Here is a 21,868-nt window from a genome sequence, read left to right as displayed (position 1 = left end):
ATAGTATTTGTACTTTGGCATAATGTGTTGGCTTGAAGCTCAACATTCAGAAACTAAGATCATGGCATCTGGTCCCATCACTTCATGGGAAATAGATGGGGAAACAGTGGCTGACTTTGAGGGGCTCCAAAATCACTGCAGATGGTGATTGCAGCCATGACATTAAAAGATGCTTACTCCTTAGAAGGAAAGTTATGACCAACCTAGACAGCATATTAAAAAGCAGAGACATTACTTTGCCAACAAAGGTCCATCTAGTCAAGGCTATGGTTTTTCCAGTGGTCATGTATGGATGTGAGAGTTGGACTGTGAAGAAAGCTGAGTGCTGAAGAATTGATGCTTTTGAATTGTGTTGTTGGAGAAGACTCTTGAGAGTCCCTTGGACTTCAAGGAGATCCAACCAGTCCATCCTAAAGGAGATCAGTCCTGGGTGTTCATTGGAAGGATGATGCTGAGGCTGAAATTCCAATACTTTGGCCACCTCACGCAAAGAGTTGACTCATTGGAAAAGACTCTGATGCTGGGAGAGCTTGGGGGCAGGAGGAGAAGGGGATGACAGAGGATGAGATGGCTAGATGGTATCACCGACTTGATGGACATGAGTTTGGGTAAACTCCTAGAGTTGGTGATAGACAGGGAGGCCTGGCATGCTGCGATTCACAGGGTCGCAAAGAGTCGGACACGATTGAGCGACTGAAATGAACTGATGGCTCTGATTCTATCTCATTATGTGAACAGCTGAATTGATAGCTAAATATATTATTCTATTTCTAAATATATATTAGGAGCAATAAAATCTGATTTTGACTCGATTATTTGTTTGTTATCTGACTCCATTAAAACTTCATTATTTCTTAAAGACCCTTAAGAATTTGTAATATAAAACCAGTAATTTCAAAAAAAACCCAGTACTTTCACATAATCAATTTTTAACTGTTAGTGTTCTCATGTTTTAGGTAGCCTGATTAAAGAACAAAATCTATATTTATATCTATATATTCCTTGCTTAGGCAAACAATCAGAAGGGGAAGAAAACATCTGTTCAGTTTTACAGACCCAAATTTGGATTATAGCATGCATGTGCAGACACACACAGACACAGAAATACCTATCGGTTAAAACAATACTTAGAATTTCGAACTTACCTTCCAGACCAGGTCCAGGTATCTAAGTTTAGGTAGTGCAAATCATTCATCCTAGTTTGCTAAAATAAAAATGTATGAAATTGGTGTTTTACATATTTAATGGACTTAAATTTTGGCTTTAAAATAAAGTCATATTAAAAATAGATCAACTCTATTTTACTTAATATCAGAAGTTTACATATTGGGAAACAATGCTAAGCATTAATAAAATCAGCATAGAGCTACCAAATTAATGTGTCAAGGGAGAAAGGAAAAAATGAGTATAAACTAGTAAGATTTAGATAATAAGAGGTAAAGTTTTTCTGATAAATCACTTAAGTGAAGGATTCTCCCCATTAAAATATGATTTATAATCATCTGTGATTACTCAGATACGGTCTGTTCAGGTAATAAGAGATTTTTAGAAATTATTATTGAATGGTATTTTAATCTCCAGACTATCTGAATGTTCAGCTATTCCACAAAATCAAAGGATAAATTTTTATAGGAAACATCAAACAAAAAAAGACCATTTCCATAAAAAACACTAACCAAAACACGTCCGCCAAAGATATAGCCCTTATTTCCAAGAACTGCACACGTATGCGCGGCTCGTGGCTGTGGTGGAATGCCACCCTGCAAGCAGAGATCAGAAAACATAGCACAAAGGCTTAAAACATCTGTAAGTTACATTCCTATGCTCAGTATGCAAAATACTTGCTGCTAAGTTACAATTATGTATGTAACTTAATTAAAAACCCTAATGCAAAAGTTTGTTCAAGGTAGTAAGCAATTATAGACAAATACTACTCTTAAGGAATTAATTCACTCAGATGTTTACTTTTTTTTAATGTTTTCCTTAAATACCTGACACTATTTGGCAGCATGAGATTTCACATTAATTTTAGCTCAAAATGTAAAGATTTAAAAATTAAATTTAAAGACATTCTCTTTGTCTCTCTGACACACCCCACCCCTTCTTTCCTCTCTTTTCTCTCTCTCTCACACACACACATACACAGAGTTAATAATATGAATGAGCAGTACACAGAGTGGTAATCTCAGAGACTCTAATAAAAAATTAAATCTGTCCCTGGAGACTCTTGGTGCTTCAAATTCCACAATAAGAACTTTACTCTTGGCTTAAGCCAGTGTTTTATCTCTTACTAAAACTCTTGGCATTAACTGATAATACACCTTTATCCTTTACTTTGAATAAATATAGCAGATCTGTTCTTCAGAGAAGTTTTAGATTGGTGGGAAAAAAGTATAATGAGTAGATGAATGAATAAAATATAAATAATATTCTGCATAATTTCCACATGTTCATGATGAGTACTTTTCTGTTTGTATTTTTCATTCCAAATTCTGAAGGAACCCAGTATTTTCAGCTCGTTGGCTACCAAATGTGGGCATATAAAATTTAATCTCTGCATCAAAGATCATAACTTTCTACACTTTTCAGGTTTACTTGAATAACTATAAGGTCAACATGGTAAGAAATAATTCTGATATTGCCTATATGTGTGTGTTAGTTGCTCAGTTATGTCTGACTCTGCAACCACATCGACTATACCTCACCAGGCTCCAAAGTCCATGGGATTCTCCAAGGCAAGAATACTGGAGTGGGTGGCCATGTCCTTCTCCAGGGGATCTTCCTGACCAAGAGATCGAACCTGGGTCTCCTGCATTGCAGGCAGATTCTTTACCATCTGAGCCACCAGGGAAGCCCCATTACCTATATAAGACTTTTAAATAAATGAGAGGGAACCATTTGTGTTGCGGTTCCCAATACTTTAAGCAAAACAAGTTTTAGTAGGCAGTCTCTGATGTGAAATTTTAGAAAAATTCTTTTACTACATACATGTTCATTATGAAATAAATGTTGACTTTCTCCTTTTTTATTTATGAAATACATTTAATAGCCAATCAAAGCTTCTGAATAAACTGGGTTCATATCAGTCCAAACAAAAGAAAGTAATGGCATTTGCATTACTATGTGAATGTGTAAACTGTGCAAACGATGCACGGTGCTTATTAAGTTGTTTGAAATACTCAAAATCACACAGTTCTGTTCTCATAGGGTTAAGCATCCTGTGTAGGAAAACTCTTTCCACCTTCCACTTTATGGATGACACACTATGTGTGTGCTAAGTCGCTTCAGTCATGTCTGACTCTGACTCTCTGTGATCCTATGGGCTGTAGCCCACCAGGCTCCTCTGTCCATGGAATTCTCCAGGCAAGAACACTGGAGTGGGTTGCCATGCCATCCTCCAGGGGATCTTCCTGACCTAGGGATCGAACCTGGGTCTCTGGCATTGCAGGCAGATTCTTTAAGTATTAATAACCAATGCATCTCCTCCATTGGCAGGTGGGTCCTTTACCACTAGGGTCACCTGGGAAGCCTATGTCACACTCTATGGCTTATCTAAAAGTACACAGCTCTTTCATGACACAATTAGAATGCAAATCCAATTTCTTCAACTTCAAAACAAGTAACTGTTATACTGTACCAAGTTACCTTGCACTTTGATGCAGGTATTTAGGAACAATGAATTAATTTAAGCAAGTCTCTAGAAAATAAAACAGATTCTAGCTGCAACCATATCAGAAAAACTTTCAGATAGAATATAAACAATGTAAGAGTTCTTTGTTGGAGTACATTTGTTGGAGAAGACTCTTGAGAGTCCCCTGGACTGCAAGGAGATCCAACCAGTCCATCCTAAAGGAAATCAGTCCTGAATATTCACTGGAAGGACTGATGCTGAAACTGAAGCTCCAATACTTTGGCCACCTGATGCAAAGCACAGATTCATTGGAAAAGACTCTGATGCTGGGCAAGATTGAAGGCAGGAGGAGAAGGGGACGACAGAGGATGAGATGATTGTATGGCATCACCAAGCTCTGGGAGTTGGTGATGGACAGGGAAGTCTGGCGTGGTGCAGTCCACGGGGTCAAAAAGAGTCAGACATAACTGAGCGACTAAACTGAACCGAAGAACATATCTGAAGAAATGATTAGAGAGGTCACAGTGAAAATATTGTCCAACATTAACTAAAAGTGTCCCGTGCCTGTTAGGCTGTTGGCACAGAAGGGTGGAAGGGATACGAACTACGGTAAGGAGAGACAGTCACAGAAAGACCTGAAGTCCCAAATAACTTCCTATAAGCTACCTCAGCTCACTGATCCAATTCTAAAACTATGTGTGCAGTAGCTCCAGATTCTTGCTTATTCTCTAAGGAAGCAAAGGGTTAAGAAGCCTGAAAGAGATCTAGGATGAGTTTTAGTAGATCCAGTGTCAATAAAATTTCTTTCCACTTGCTTACTGATATGAAATTATTTTAAGAGAGACAAGATGCTTTTATTTCATTAACACATAAATCTTATTTATTTATTTTTTAACTTTACAATATTGTATTGGTTTTGCCATATATCAACATGAATCCGCCACAGGTATACACGTGTTCCCCATCCTGAATCCTCCTCCCTCCTCCCTCCCTGTTAACATTCAAATACTGACTGCAGGAAACTTCCATCAACAAATATGATTGACTGATAGTTGATCAGTTCCAAAATTAGAATAGAACAGAAGAACATTGGAAATGTGAAAGCCACTGTTAGGAAAAAGAGGATGCTGAGATGTGTCAAGCCTTGTAACACTTTTTATTTTGCATAGAACTTCCCTCACTTCCATTTACAGAAGCTGAACTGCAAGGAATTTTATGCATATATGCGTGTTGTGGTTTATTCATTAAGTTGTGTCCAACTCTTTTGCAACCCCAGGGACTAGAGCCCACCAGGCTCCTTTGTCCATGGGATTTTCAGGCAAGAATACTGGAGTGGGTTGCCATTTCCTTCTCCAGGGGATCTTCCCAAACCAGAGATCAAACTTGTATCTCCTGCTTTGTCAGTGGATTCTTTACTGCTGAGCCAACAGGGAAGCCCACATGCATGTTAGTGGACAAAAATTTGGTCTTTCCCTAGGCTATAGCAGCATCACCTAGCAACTGTTCTTTTCATAGCATTGCTTGCATGACTCATAACTGTACTTGTTGACAATCCTCCAATCCTCTCAAATCCTCTCTCCTCTCTTTTAAAATTGCAGAGAATAGAATTTGAACCAAATTTTTGGTTTTGTTCAAAAATTCGAACAAAAATTTTGTTCAGTATTTTATTCTGCACAGTTCCAATGATCTGACCAATCACAATACCTTGCTCCCCTAGGGACAGGTCTCAGACTCAGGCCTGGCCAATCATACCCTTGGCAACGGGGATTGATATAGAGGAGGAACACACCTAAGTAGAGCCAGAGTCCTTTCTCTAGGGTGAAGATACAGACATTGAGAAAATACAGCACCAACAGAAAGAACTGCTGGTAGAGGCAGGGCCATATTCCCTCGTAAATGAGCTGGCCAGTCTGCAGCAGACAGAATAAGCTAGCACACAGAGAAGCAGGGAGAAGCCAATAGAAAGATGGAAATATTGTGATGAGGTTGGGTAACTTGCTCCAGTTCCTAAGGCCCTGGTCCCTGCAGCTTTTCCACTGTGTGAGCCACTTCAAAATATACCTCCCAGCTATGCAAGAATTCTTTATGGCTTAAACTAATGTGAATTTGTGTTTGCTCACTAGCACGTGAAAGAGTATTAGGATTTCATGAGTTTATGAAACATGAGCTTTTCAAAATCATGAACTTTGTTACAAAAGGACTTTTAAAAAGAGCCTTCATTAAATCAGGGCATTATACTTGTGGGTAAAGAATGATGATGGCTTTTCTAGAAAACCTTAACCTGAAGAAAAATATGTGATAAAAAAACAGTAAAAGTGACTGCACTCAAGAGAACCCCTTTGTATATGATTACAAACTCAATTACTAACAGCCAATAACTTAGTAAAAGAAATTCACTTTAAAAGTGTTAATGAATATAAAAACATAAAGGTAACTTTTCACAATACTTACTTTAATTTCGGGTTGAAGCCAACTGTGTGTCTTTGTGTCAAATATGTGAACATCATTATGCCATCCCCAGAATATCTGCTCTTCCTAAAACATAAATTTTTTAAATATTTTAAAACTTTTTAATGACTTTTAGATTTGTATGATAGTTTCACTGCATATTTACTGGTGAACTAATAGACGTTTTTACAGAAATAGAGTCAAGTGTGATGATAGTTATAAACTTAACACGTATCACCAGTGGCTCACAAAGTGTGATCCCTAGGCTATAGCAGCATCACCTAGCAACTGTTCTTCTCATGGCATTGCTTGCATGATTCATCACTGTACTTGTTGATAATCCTCCAATCCTCTCAAAGGATTATCTCTTTGAAAATTGCAGAGGATAGAATGATATTTAGATTTGAAAATCTGTTTTCCTAAAGTACATGTGCCAAATTTCTAATCTTTGCTGTTAGAAACTTTAGGGAACAGTGGTTCTGTTTGTAAAAGAATTCTAATCACTTAATTAAGCAGCTTATTCTTATACATTAAATGTATGCTTACTCTCCTTTGTCTTCTAGGAAGACTTGGCAAGGCAAAGATTTAGCAGTTAGACTGTATTTAGTATCTTCCGCATTGTTGAAATCTTCTACCACTACTCAAGCTTACCTCTGCAGCAGTTTTGTGTTATACGTCAGGACTATATCATTCATTTTCATTAGGACTTGTCAAACAAGTCAAATAAACTAAATAATTTACCTAGTTCAGAATCTAAGAGAAAAAAAATCTACCTGTACACCATAAACTTCATTAGCCTAACTATAGGCTAACATTAGCCTATAGTTAGAAAAAAAATCTACCTGTACACCATAAACTTCATTAGCCTAACTATACTAGTTGAGAAAAAAAATGAGAGCTTTCACTGATGAGTAAAAATAATTAGACATAATTAGTAGGAAGTTATGTTACTAAAAATTATCAGTAATACTGTAAGCAGCAAAACTTAAAAGATACTTCATTTTAAAAACTCAAAAACCATGTAAACCACTTTTATCACTTAAAACCATTCAATTTTATTAACATATATTAATTTCACACATAGTCTAAGTAAAGCCTATGGAGAAATTTTAAATACCCATATACAAAGAGATATGCATGAAATATACATATATCTTTACATTAATAATGTACAATAATAAAATACGCTAGTAGAAGGTAAAAGTGAGGTTACTGTGTATCTTGGTGGGAAGATCAATGGCTTTTAAAGTTATCTTTTAAAAGATTTCATTTTTGTAAGTCATGACTTCTTTCATTAATATAATAGTTTATTCTCTAGCCAATAAGAATAAGTAGAAAAAAGCAGTATCACTACCAACTTACTCACTGTCATACAGAAGCCAGTCTGAGCTATGAATAGTTCTGGCGGACGTACCTAAAAGGAGGTGTATGTCAGCAACAGCCACTGTGGTTACCTATGAACAAAGTTTTTCAAGTTGTGCTAAAGCCACTACTTGTCTACTAGAAGCATCTTTAAGTGATTTATGACGTCAGAAAAGAAATTACTCTGCCAGTAGCAATGAAGGCTGATACCATTAGGGGAGAGAATCTCTTGCAACTGAACCCAAATTCAAAAGAGAGAAAAGACACTTTTTTTTCATAGCATCACTTATAGCAAATTAAAATGAGAAGGACTGGGCTCATTATTTCTAAAAACTTTAAGGAGACACTAAATTAGAGGAAAATGTAAACAGTGATTACTCTCTTACCCAAGATGCATCATGAACATCAAAACAATCTTGGAGTTCATTATGTCTCCTACACCCATAGCCACCAAAATATATTAATCTGAAAAACAAAACAAAAGACACACTTTGGGGTTCTGCTTTCAGCTTGTTCACAGAAAGTTGAAAGACATCATTTCTCTCACAACCTAAACAAGCCATATAAACTACAAAACCATAATTAAAACAAAAATCAAACCGCTATGGGAACAAAGAGACCTAAGTGAACAATTCCAGAAAGTGATGAGCCTGCAGTAGGAGAGAGAAACCCATTGTTGCTTTCATCCTTGATGCAACAGCAGGAGGAGGAAGAACCTGGCACACACAGGGTTTGGAAAAGAAGCCAGCCAAAATTTTAATAGTCACATGTAGGCTAGCACAGCAAATTAGAACCTTAAGAGACTCAGTCACCTAGGGGGTTTGAATCTATTCAGAAAGTATTCACATAATCTTCAGAGAGGACTTAGGGTTAGTCACCAAGAGTATGAAGCAGCAGAGAGCAGAGCAACTATTCTTGAGGCAATCTAAGCTATCAACTCTAAAGTTTGGGATCAGGACAGGAAATCTGAAGGAAACACCTCAAGAGTGCTGCCCGCAAAAGGTCAGGGAGGACATCCAATGCTTAAAGAGATCACTCAAGGTACAGAAAGTATTAAGTGGGATTGGGGAGCAAAGAGAACTCCCTAGCAACCTAAATACCTACCAATTAGGCTATGAAACGAGGGATCTCTCACGGTTCTGAGAAGTAGGAACATGGCTGTGAAGCCCAGCTCAAAATCTCTACACAATCCCTAGCGCTCAAAATGTGGAGCAAAGAAAAGTCTTGATCTTGCATCAGAACATTTGAAGCCAGTGCTAAAACTGAAAGAAACTAAAGCTGCAACAAAGCCTAAGCACAGGCCAACTGCAGGTTAGATTGACTTAAAGTCCACTCCAGCAGCCTGAAAAAGAAAGAAAGGGCATGTCCTTTTCTGGAGAGATGCATTGTTTACTACAACCCTTACTGTTCTTTCAAACAGAATGGCTGTCATATGATGTAAAATTAGAAGGTATATGAAAAGGCAAAAAAAAAAAAGTGACCCATGATCAAGAGAGGAAAGAGTCAATATAAGCTGACTTCAAGGTGGCCCAGATATTGGAATTAGTAGACCTGGCCTGGAGAAGGAAATGGCAACCCACTCCAGTGTTCTTGCCTGGAGAATCCCAGGGACAGGGGAGCCTGGTGGGCTGCCGTCTATGGGGTCGCACAGAGTCGGACATGACTGAAGCGACTTAGCAGCAGCAACAGCAGACCCGGCCTTTAAAGTAATTCTAACAGAAATAGTAACAGACCAATTTGTAAAAGGCGGACAAAGTTCAGGAAGAACAAGGTAATTTTGGCAGAGACATGAGGACCCCTATTATAGAGGCAATCAAGTTAAGATGAAGTGATTAGGGTAGGCACTAATTCAATATAACTGGTATTCTTACAAAAGGGGGAAATTTGGAGGAAGACAAGCAAGTACAGAGAGAATGCTACGTGACTATGAAGGCAGAGATCTGAGTGATGCTTCTACACACCAAAGATTACCAACAAGTCACTAGAAGCTAGGGAGAGGCATGAAGTAGATTCTTCCTGAAAATCCAGAGAATGAACCAACCTTGCTGGCAGTTTGATCTCAGACTTCTAGTCTCCAAAACTATATGACAATACATTTTTTGACACACCCCATGGCATGCAGGATCCTAGTTCCCTGACCAGGATGCACACCTGTGACCCTTGCAGTGGAAGTGCAGAGTCTTAACCACTGACAACCAGGGAAATACATTTCTGTTGTTTAAATCATTCAACTTATAGAACTCTATTACATCAGCCCGAGCAAAATAAACATTTACCACAATTATAAATGTATAATTGTTTGATCCAGAAATCAAATTGTGAAATTTTATCCAACAAATAGATCTGCAATTATATGTATATAAACACAAAGATATTCATTAAAGCATAGTTTGTAATGGCATGGGAATTGAAATAATCTAAGTGTTGCTTCATCTATCGGGAAAAAGTTAAATAATCCTCATAGGAGATTACTATGCAGCTGTAAAAACAAAACAAAAACAAAAAAACAAGCTTTCCAACTAGAGATACAGAAAAATGAAAGTTCTCCATGGTGCAGTGTAGACTAAAAGAAGCAGTAGGGCACAGAATACTGTAGAGTACACAGATGTTTGTGTAAAGAGGAGGCAGAAGAGATACAGATAAATATACAGAGAGATATATACATACATACATATATACATACATATGTATTTGCTTCTATTTGCTTAAAGTAACAGAGGGCAATTGTTCCCAAACATGTCTGCACCCTGGAATTACTTGAGGAACTTAAAAAAATCATACTCCCATTGATTATAATTTAGTTAGTCTAGGCTATCACCTGGGCTTCACAGCATTAAAAAACAATATCCCTATATTATTCCTATGGCAGACAAGTTTGAGAACCACTGCTATAAAAATACAAAATATGTTGATAAAAGTAGCTATTTGTGCATCTGGAGGGGTCGGAAGAGGATGGATGGGAGCAACAACGGGAGCCAGACTTTTGAATATGGTTTTGATTTTTAAACTGCATGACTGTATTAACTATCCAGAAAACTAATAAAATAATTAATTTTAAAAAACGAATAGTTGCTTCCACCATATTTATTCTTATGACCTGGCTCTTATCTAGGATTCAAAACTGCCTTTACCATCGGTGTCAAAACAGTTTGTAATTATATCTTGAAAAAAATTCAGAGTTTCAGGTTTCCTCTGTTTTGGACACAAGCTATAATCCTTACTTGAATGCAGTTAATGAGGTGGTTTTGCTGCATTACCTGTCTTTATATACCCAGCAGGAAAGTTTATCACGTGGTGTGGGTGGTTGCCCTTCAAAGTTGGTGATTTTTTCCCAAACGTAGGTTCCATCTCTTGTTCGCAAATTAACAAAATAAAGCTTTTAAAAGAGGAGAATACTATTAACAGACAGGGCATCGGAAAATTAAATATATGTCACAGGGATAGGTGATTCAAAATTAATAATATTACTTTTTATTTTTAAAATGTAAAAATTTTAATTGTAGAGTTCATGAAAATGGGACTATGTTTTAGAAGCAAAAATGGTATATGAAACACACTGAAATGAATCTTTACCCTTCTTGTTCTTGCCCTATGGATATCAACCAAGTAAGCAGTTAATTCTGAAGCAGAAGGATCTGGGACCAGAGAGGAGCAGGTATGCTGCATTTTCACTCTATCTTTTAAAATCTTATCAGTTAGCTCAAGCTTTTCTACATGTCTTCTTTGCAAAATACTTGTAAACTTGTGAGATGAAGTGACACATTAAACATTACATTTTTCTGCACTCCTGAATTGAAAAAAAAAAAAAAATTACTCGATTGCTGTATCCTTTGTCATCATATCCTCCAAAAACGTACAGCTTTCCATTAATGCAAGCACCGCAACTTCCTGACATGGAGGTAGGGAGTTCTCCTTCCATGAGGTGCATTGTCCTGCAGCAAGAATAACGTGGAATTCCGTAACTTTCCAGAAAGGCAAATTATATTCCTTTTCAACTCCATCAGTACTTTTTCAATGAAAATTGTCACTAACAATTACAATTAAGATATCATGGTAGCCAATACTCTAAAAACTGTTAAGAAGATCCATGGTAAAGATTTTTCAACCTACTGAAGAAAAAAGTTACAAAATCTTCTCATGTCACCAGAATTGGGAAAGAGTAGAACAAAACAAAGTCTTCAGAATGGTAAAGGACAAGGAATGAAGAGGGGAAGGGATGTGGGGAGAGAAACATCCAGAGGGAATAAAGCACTGAAAGAAAAGGAAAGGGAGACAACAGAATATTGCAGTATGTTCTGAGTATGGTCTCAAATCTCCTGTTGTCTATGACAACAGTTATAACAGATACTAAGATGGGACATTACACAATGTAAAATTACTTACCACAACCCACTATCAATATCATAGGTCCAAATCTCATCATTAGGCAAATATACTTCATTGTCTTCAATAGACTAAAAACACAGAATACATAAAATTATGTTTATTATTTACAAAGTAACAACTAAATAGTTGCTCAGGATGGGAAAACCACAATGAAAATAGTGAAAAAGACAAAAGCAATAAACAGCCTCAAAGATGGTTTTTTCAATAGAAACTAAGTTAGATCGGAAGAGAGACATTTTCTAAGAGAAAGTAGGCAAATACAAATTAGCAAGTACATGAGTCTCAGAAAAAGACTGAGGGCCATTAAACTTTCCAAGGAAGTTTAAGAAAGAGAAAACAGCAAAACAATAACATTAGAGCAGAATTCTGAAGACTAAGAATCCAGAAAGAAAAGGAATATTGAAAAAGAGCTATAGGGAGGAGTTAAGAAAGGAAACTTTTATGAAGTATAATTAAGAGCTGCTGCTAAGTTGCTTCAGTCATGTCCGACTCTGTGCGACCCCATGGACTGCAGCCCACCAGGCTTCTCCGTCCATGGGATTCTCCAGGCAAGAACACTGGAGTGGGTTGCCATTTCCTTCTCCAATGCATGAAAGTGGAAAGTGAAAGTGAAGTTGCTTAGTTGTGTCTGACTCTTAGGGACCCCATGGACTGCAGCCCACCAGGCTCCTCCATCCATGGGATTTTCCGGGCAACAGTACTGGAGTGGGGTGCCACTGCCTTCTCCCATAATTAAGAGCACGATATAATATACCTTGATTCACTGGACATGTTTTTTGAGTGCCTACTATGTGCAAGGCATAGTGTTAGATGTTGATTAAATATAGAATCTAAGGATCAAGATAAATTTAGCTAGTCAAAATGCCAACTCCGAATATGAATAATCTCTACAGAAGATGATAATATATACAGTACATTCTGATATTTATAATGAAAAGAGAAATAAGAATAAAATAAGAATTTTCTTTATGTTAAGGTTAAAAACCTAGGGGTTAAAACAAATCCTTACATAAATCTGTCAGGATTACTTAAAAGTTATAAAATAACTCAAAAATAGCTAGTTGCAAAAGATGTTTAAGAATATCTAAGAATTAAATGTATAACAATTTAAGAATTTCTGCATGATGTATAAATTATTAATATGCTAAGTAGAATTAGTTAATATCCTCCTTGCTCTATTAGTTAAATTTTTAAAATCGTATCCTGACTACTAGGTCTATGTCTCTAACTCCATCTCTGTTTCTGTCCGTCTGTATCTCTCCCCCACCCCCACTCTCATACACATACACTCAGAGCAGAAAAACATCATAATATTTCCAAGGAAACTTCCACTCTGACTGAGGAAACCATGTCTGACTGATGGACAGGTAAAAAATTGTTAAGAAAGGGAGTTAATTGTATGACTCTAAGGTTTAATGGCATCCAGCTACAGTAGCCACATGAGTGCACCTTTACAACAGAAATAGGATGAAAATGGCTTCTGTCACTTTTCTGCTGAAGTCCCTTCAGTGCTTCCCTGTTGGTCTCAGGATGGTCTAAAATTCTTATGATTCTGCGCAGTATGGCACCTGCTATCCCTCCAAAGTTCTTGCCTTTAGTCATTAAGTTCCAGTCTTCCTTCCGTTCCTAAACCCATGCAAGTTTCTAACTGGACCTTCACCTATGCTCTTCTCTCTTCTTGCAATCTCTGCCAGAATTTGTTTGGCTAATTACTCTTTCTTTGGGAATCATTTTGCTGCTTCTTTAATCTTCTAGAATAAGGTTAAGAGATTAAGGTCCCTGTTAAATGCTCTCATAAATCCTGTACTTTCCCTTCCAAGTCCTTTGTCTATATCATATCCACACAGCACCGCTACTGCCATGATACAAGCTTCATGAGTGCATAGATCATGTTTATTTTGTTGTTCCCAGAGTCTCACAGTGACTTGGACATACAGGACAAATAGAATATTTGTGGCTTAAGAGAATGGCTACATGAATGATACTTATTAAACTGACTGTATGCTCATCTCATGAATAAAAAGAGAAGTCCGTTTAATCTTTAAAAGCGGTGTTGCAAAAAACCAAATGGAGCACAGAATTGAACAATTTGGCCCTAGTTCCTTATTTGCTCAGTGATTTCACTCCTAAATTATCCCTTTTCTTTTACATCATCAAATTTTGCTTCTGTGGTAGATCACCCCTATTGATACTCAAACATGCCTTAGTATTGCTCATCTTAAAACAAAACTCTTCCACAACTCCTCTTATTTCTCGGCTACCTTCATAACAAAGGTTCCATACTGAGTTATAGTGCAACTCTCCATTGCTTCACTGCTCATTACAGCATCAACCCAGATTAATCAATTCAGACTTACTCCACTAAAACTGCTTTTGTCACGGTTACCCTAAAAAAAAAGAATTAGTGAACTTATTAATCCAGAAACATAGCCCAGAGAGATGGAATATATAAAAAAGAAGTTAAGAGACATGGAGGAAGATAGAGAATGAGAATGAGGAAACTTGACTCAAGAAAAAATGGAAGATATGAATAATCTCATAGTTTTGATTGAATCAGAGATTTACAATCTCCCCCCCAAAGTACCAAACCCAGATGGCTTTACAGATGAGTTCTTCTAAACACTCACAGAACAAATAATTAAATCTTCCAAAAAATCTACTCCAGGATATAAAAGAAGGAATACTACCCAAACCACTTTTGAACATAGATGTAAAACTGCTTTAAAAAGTAATGAGTAAATAGGATCCAGTTGATGTATATAAAAGGTAACATATGATACTAACTTGTACTTAATCCAAGGAATGGAACATTGATTTAATATTACAAATATTACTACTATTTTTTATAAGTCATCACATTTGGCGAGTAAAGAAGAAAAAACATAATTATCTCAGTATAATGCAAAAATCACTCTTGGAAACTGAACATTCATAAATTGAAAATTGGGTAGAAGGGCACCTGATTCATTTGAAAAGGGCCATTAATTTGAAAAATGACATCTACAAACAAACAAACAAAACCCTAAGCAATCATCAAACTTAATGGTTAATAGTTTAAAACAATCCCTCTGAGATTAGGAGCAAGAAAAAAAAGCTTTCGTTTTACACTGTACTTTAGGTCCACCAGTGTAGTAAAAAAATAAATAGGAATAAAGATTAGGATCAGATCAGATCAGTCGCTCAGTCGTGTCCGACTCTTTGCGACCCCATGAATCGCAGCACGCCAGGCCTTCCTGTCCATCACCAACTCCCGGAGTTCACTGAGACTCATGTCCATCGAGTCAGTGATGCCATCCAGCCATCTCATCCTCTGTCGTCCCCTTCTCCTCCTGCCCCCAATCCCTCCCAGCATCAGAGTCTTTTCCAATGAGTCAACTCTTCGCATGAGATTAGGATAGAAGAAACAAAACTGTCATCAGGTGTAGATTCCACATAGAAAATAAAGACAATTAACAGATGGATTCTGAGAATGAATGTATGTTTAGAAAGTTTGCCAGAGTAAAAAATATTCAAGTTAGTTGTATTTCAAAATACCAGTGATAATCAAGAAATTTACTTTTAAAGAAATTAACAACAAAAAATACAAAGAAGCCAAGGGTAAACCCAACAAAAGATATATAAGATATTGAAGATACTACAAAACTTTATTGAAAGACATCAAAAAGTCTTGAATAGAGATATACTACATACTTGGACCTGAAGTCTCAATTTCATAACATGTCTATCACTCTCAAATGATCTAAAGATTGAGTACAGTAACATAAAATCTTAATAGAGTATTTTGACAACCTGATTCTAAAGTTTATACAAATGAGGAAGTATGGTGGAAAGCAAGTTGGCAGTTCTTCTAAAAGTTAAATGTAGAATGACCACATGACCCACGAATTCCACTCCTATGTATCCAAAAGAATTGAAAATAGGGGCTCAGATACTTGTAATGCCAATCTTCATATCAGAACTATTTACAATACACAAAAGATGGCAACAACCCAAGTGTCCCAAAAACAGATGAATGGATAAACAAAATGTGGCATATGCATACAATATAATCCTATTCTCCACAAAAGGAATGAAGTTCTGATACATACAGCAACATAAGCGAACCATGAATGTAATATGCTAAATAAAAGAAACCAGACTCACAAATATAAACATTGTTAAGATCTCATTTACATGAAATATCTAGAAAAAGGCAAATGTATAAAGATAGAGTGATTAGAAGTTGGCAGGGACTGGGGTAAAAAGGGAGGGAGGCAGAATTTCTGTTTGGAATAAGAGTTTTGGAACGAGACAGTGGTGCATGCTAAGTCGCTTCAGTCAGGCCCAACTCTGTGAGACCCTATGGACTGCAGCCAGCCAGGCTCCTCCGTCCATAGGATTTTCCAGGCAAGAATACTAGCGTCAGTTGCCATGCCCTTCTCCAGGGAATCTTCCCGACCTAGAGACTGAACCCGTTTCTCTTACCTCTCAAGCACTGGTGGGCAATTTCATTACCACTAGCACCATCTGGAAAGCAGATAGTGGCAACACTGTACAACACTGAATATGATGCCACCAATTGTACACTAACTTGGTGAAGATGACAAATTAAATGTTTTATACATTTTACTATAATAAAAGTAGTAAAGAAAATGTATATGAAACAACAAACGTCCCTAAATAACCAAAATATTCCTCAAGAACAAGATGAGTGTGAGTGGGGTTTTCACCATCCAACATTCAGACTTCTAGTAAAGCTGTTGTAATTTAGATACTGAGGGAGGTTCTGTCACAAGAATAGACAGCAAACTTCACAGAATAAAGAACCTAGAAACAGATGACACAAACATGGCACGTGACAGAGTTTGCATGTTAGTAGGGAAAGAAGGGACTATTTAATATATGACACAAGAATAACTGATTATCCATATTGAAAATATAATAAAATTGGATCCCTACCTTAAACCAACCAACCAAACAAAAAATTCAGATTAAAAAAGTTAAATGTGGAAGGCAAAGCCAAAAACTGTTTAGGAGACAAAATAGGAGACTTTATGATCTCCACGGTGGGAAAGATTTAAGATGCAGAAAGTACAAAGCATTAATGTCATTAATTAAAAGCCTCTGTTGAACAAAATATAATCATCAAGAAAATACAAAGATAAGCTGCAAACTGAGAAGAGTGAAAGTTGCTCAGCCGTGTCCAACTCTGCAACCCTATGGACTACAGTCCATGGAATTCTTCAGGCCAGAATACTGGAGTGGGTAGGCTTTCCCTTCTCTAGGGGATCTTCCCAACCCAGGGATCGAACCCTGGTCTCCCGCATTGCGGGTGGATTCTTTACCAACTGAGCTACCAGGGAAGCTTCAAACTGAAAAGACATAGTAAACTCATACAACTATATAATTAAAGAATTCCTATAAATCAGTAAAAGAGAACTCAATAGACAAGTGAGCAAAAGACATAAACCAGTGTTTTTACAGAAAACACAAATAGTTCATAAAGCTATGAAAAGACACTCCACTGTATTGTAATCATGGAAAGCAAATAAAAACCACAATGAAATATGTCATCACACTCACTGGATTGGCAAATTTGAAGGCCAGATGGTACCAAATGTTGTCAAGGATGTGGAACAAGGAGGAAGTTGGTGAGGGTGGTGTAAACTGATGCAAATATTTTGATAACACTGATGTTTCCAATTTAATTTGGAAGTGTGTGACCAGGCAACCCAGCATTCCATCCCTTGGTGTATGCCCCAGAGAATGTATATGCCCCCCTGCATGTATAATAGGAGACATGTTACAAAGAATGCTCAACGTAGCACTGCTTACAATTCCAAAAAGAAAAAAAAAACCTGAAACATTCAAATATACATCAATAGTGGAATAGATAAGGAAATTGCTGTGAATTCACACAATAGAATATTATATAGTACACACATTCAAAGAATAAATCTAGGGGAGATTTTCAAAATATTTAACAATTGCACAGCATAGAAACTGACCAAACAAAATAAACACTAAGCAAACACAGTCACAGCCACGCAAGTGCACGCGAGCTGAATACAAATAAGGTATGAGTCTAAAACACACAATGTTAACTAAAAGAATTAAGTCATGAAAGAAAACCCATGCTCTGATTAAAAAACCAAATAATATATTGTTTAGGGACAGACACATAAGTGATAAGACTATAAACAAAATGGTGATTAATAAGAACTCAAGATAGTGGTACCCTATGAGCGTGGGAGGAACAATATAATCAGGGAAGGATAAACAGGAAACTTCTAAGGTGCTGATTTTAGCTGATTTCTTAATCTGGAAGTACAACGTGAAGAGTTATTTTACATATCCTTTTGTATAAACATTTCAAATTTTTAAATTAAAGAATAAAATTCTAATAAATGAATATTAGGTAGCTCATGGAATCATCAGGGAAGCTGGAGAACCAGCTTATATTAAGAGAAGCAAGACCTAAAAACCCAGAACACCAGTCTGAAGTGCAAACTGCCCCAGTCGCTGGTGAGCAGCTTGTAGAACCGCCTTTTATGCCAGGGACCTTATCTTCCTACAAATTCTATGGGTAGCTAAGAATCCTCTTTAAGTCCTGATTTTTACATCTTTATTCTTGAGTCCAAATCTACCACACATACATCTAACCAATAGCATCCAGGCTACTTGCCCAGAACCTAGCTGCAAGCGAAGCTGGAAAAAACCTGGTACTCTGGTTCTTTTTTATTGGGCACCTACTATGAGCTGTCTGACTCAGGGCACCAAGGACATAATAGGGAACAAAATTCCTATCTTTACAGAATATATTTTCTATGAAGGTACGTAGGAGGTACTCAGACAACTAAAATAAATACTCAGACAACTAAAACAAGACTCAGTTAGTGGGGGATACTACAAGAGGAAGGGGATTCAAATTCTGGCCATCTAAAAAGAATTAACATCTCCACATAATATGGATGGTCTGTGTGACCATCTATGAATAAATAAGTTAAAGAAATACTCACTTAAGGCTTTTAATACACATTGCTAACTTTCTCTCCAAAAAAGTTTACTAGTGCATGAGTAATTCATTTCCCTACACTCTTCTCAAAAAATTTTTAATATTTACAAATTGGAAAAGAAAATTTTCATTTGTGTTTCTTTGATTCACAATCTATTTCTTTCCTTTTAAATTTCTGTGCATGTCCATTGCTCATTTTTCAGAGAAATATCAACCTTTATTTTTACAGAACTTTTGTCTATGACATATGTTGCAAGTAACTTTGCCAGTTTGTCATTCACCTTCTCATTTTATGGTGTTTAAAAAGCACAGATTTTAATTTTTAAAACTTTGATCTTAACTGCTCTATGATTAAACAATTTTCCGTTTATATTAAAAAACAACTTTGGTCTAGCAAACGTTTTCCCTTATAGTTTTTTCCCAATTCAGTTATTCTTTTCCCAACTCAGAATTTTACAAGTCACAAATTTTCTTCTGGTATCAAATAGCTTAATTTCTCCATATTTATCAATCCTAAACTCTACTATCATTTTCCTCCAGTAGTCCCAGGAACATATTGAATAAGCAACTGTTTTTCCAGAATTGAAATGCTGCCTTTTATATACAAAATACTCTTATATGCTTGTTTATGTAATTCCTTCTCCATTCCATCATGCTATCTTAACTTGCATCACTGATTTGTTTCAGTATTGTGTTATGTTTTAAAATCTGGTACTGTAAACCTCCAACTTTCATTCTTTTCAAACATTTTCTAAATTGATTCTTCTTTCCTTTAAGTCCTTTTCCAAAACAGAAACATATAGTTAAACAGATTCATGCAGCTAGTTTGTATAAGGAAAGGTTTAGGGCAAAATGTATTAACATCAATTGTATTATGCAAATAAAACTGTTCATATGAAAACCTTAAGAGGAAAGTATATCATCTGTAAACATGCTAAAACATTGTGCTTCTCAAAAATTTAGAAAAAACTACTCACAACTTTTAAATGTTCCTAGTTGTAATACTTAAGTTTGTATGAATTTCAGTAGTGTGGAAAATATATGAAAAAACTAGGAACAAGAGAATATTCTGGCATCAATTAGAATTTACTTTTTTCAGCATTGCTGCTCTTACCTCTAGAGGTAGGGCTATTTTCAGATATACTGGATTTTACAAGATGTTCAATAATAGGGTAATAATAATTTAGACAGATAAATGTGGGCCATTCAAGTTTTAGGATATACTTCTGTTAATTTTAACACACACTGTGTTCATGAGGAGGAAAACTGGGTTTGGAACAAACTATCTGGAATCAACTGAATACTATTCTTAACGACTGACTACTGGATTATCTCTAGATTCCAGGGCCTTTTAGCTGTTCAGAAGGATATGACTAAAACAATTGTTGGAATGATTCTACTTTTTCATCATGATATGCCATGTCTTCTTTTCTGCCTCCCACTCTCTCTTTCCTTGTCTTATGCCTTAGACATATTTTAAGTGCTGACAATCCCTGGATTTAAAAGTAGGTTTGATCCAAATCTGTGTGGTACTTTCCAGGGTAGTTCTTATAGCATTTACTCATTGGATCAGTAGCAGGAAGTATTTCTATTCACTGACTGTCACCTGAAAACCTGGAATCTTACCAATTACACAATTTTCAAGAATAAAATTAAATGTAAAAACTCCAGACATTTCAGTTATGGGCCCAACAGAAATCTATATTGTCACCACATATGAGATATTACAGATTACTATCTTGAGATTTTTTTCATGTCACAACACTAAGAATTAATATAGCCCTGAAGTCTGACAACTGTACATCTTCAAGTGGTATAGCTCAAAACAATAAAAATATTTCTTCTGCAAAAACCATCATTATATCTAGACTATTTTTTCACCAAGAACACGAGGTGGAACTATTAGACCTTAAGAAAGCCTAATTTATGTTTATCATACAAAAAAAATAGGCTTTGGAAATCCAATATATCTAAGTTGGAATCTGCTGCCCGTGCAGCCAAACGGTCATTCAAATTATTTACTCTTACTGACTCATAGATCTTATTTTTTAAATAGTATATTTAACAAGGATTATATAAGATTACGAATATGAGATTTCCTAACACACGCCACGTATAGTAGGCACTCAAATGTGAGTTCTGATTTTCCCATCCTGACACTGAATCAGATTAAAAATAAACACACAAACAAAACAACAAAAACCAACTTGGATTTGAGAATCATTTAACATACACAGTATGTTCTTTATTTCTTTGAGCGATTCAGTCATGTTACATCTGTCACAGAACAGTATCGAATCAGTCAGAAAAATATCTGTTTTACCTCCAGTAGAACTCCAGATGGCTCGCTTTTTTTTTTTTTCCCCCTTAAATCTTAAACTAAAGGGGTCGGCATATATTCCTGAACTGCTTTCCATCTTTAGAATCCTTGATTCTATAATCCTACGATTATAGAAACAAAGCACATTTTCAAACCTCCACTGTAATAAGAATTTTAAAGCCTAACATTCATACTGTTAATATGAGCCTGTTTTCAGATTCAGGGGAAAAAAAAAATTCGTCATTACCCACTAGTAAAGGAATGCCACTAAAAACTACTTAAGAATACTTAAATGCTTCAGTGATTCAGAATCGCGCCGCGGGAATAAGGAAGTATTTATGGAATAATATAGCACGGCATCCTCGGTGGGCTTTTGCGTCTGCGTAAGCATTTAAAAATGATCATCAATCGCGCAGTAACCGCCTGAGCGCTGGGCAAGCCGAGCTATCCGCCAGCTGCGAGGACCCGGCGGACTGGAGAATGGGAAGAGCCCCGGAGCGGGCTTTGAAGGCTTTCCTAGTGCAAGCAACGGCGGCTCGGCGTCCAGCCTGAAGCGGCGGGAGAGCGGCCGACAGGAGAGGGCCGGGCGGGGCGCCCACGGCGCCGGCCCGGGCCTCGGACCGGCCCCCGCCTCTGGGCCGAGTGTGGGCGGGGGCTAGTCGGCCGGTCGGGCCGAGACGCCGGGCGGGCTCCCGGCGCGAGTCCGCCCCGTCCCGCCTCTTCCCCT

At 36.9% G+C, this 21,868-nt stretch overlaps 1 protein-coding gene across 3 annotated transcripts in view; it reads right to left on the bottom strand.

Annotated features, from left to right (window-relative positions):
• KLHDC1 (kelch domain containing 1) overlaps positions 1-21,868 on the bottom strand; it is a 40,303-nt gene that overhangs the window by 18,249 nt on the left and 186 nt on the right. Inside the window, exons 2-9 of one of the 3 annotated variants that reach the window (XM_005211706.5) lie at positions 11,825-11,895; positions 11,256-11,373; positions 10,699-10,817; positions 7,828-7,906; positions 7,446-7,493; positions 6,083-6,166; positions 1,677-1,760; positions 1,146-1,204 (exon numbers count right to left, since the gene is read on the bottom strand). In XM_005211706.5, the coding sequence (XP_005211763.1) occupies positions 1,146-1,204; positions 1,677-1,760; positions 6,083-6,166; positions 7,446-7,493; positions 7,828-7,906; positions 10,699-10,817; positions 11,256-11,373; positions 11,825-11,895 (662 nt within the window). Of the gene's footprint in view, positions 1-1,145; positions 1,205-1,676; positions 1,761-6,082; positions 6,167-7,445; positions 7,494-7,827; positions 7,907-10,698; positions 10,818-11,014; positions 11,229-11,255; positions 11,374-11,824; positions 21,819-21,868 lie in introns of those variants that run through there. The other 2 variants (XM_024997696.2, NM_001192897.2) reach the window with 2 other exon arrangements.

This window comes from Bos taurus, chromosome 10 (assembly GCF_002263795.3).
Source record: "Bos taurus isolate L1 Dominette 01449 registration number 42190680 breed Hereford chromosome 10, ARS-UCD2.0, whole genome shotgun sequence".
Taxonomy (NCBI): Eukaryota; Metazoa; Chordata; class Mammalia; order Artiodactyla; family Bovidae; genus Bos; species Bos taurus.
Note: the sequence above shows the minus strand (reverse complement) of the source record. Positions and strands in the feature narration are given on the sequence as shown.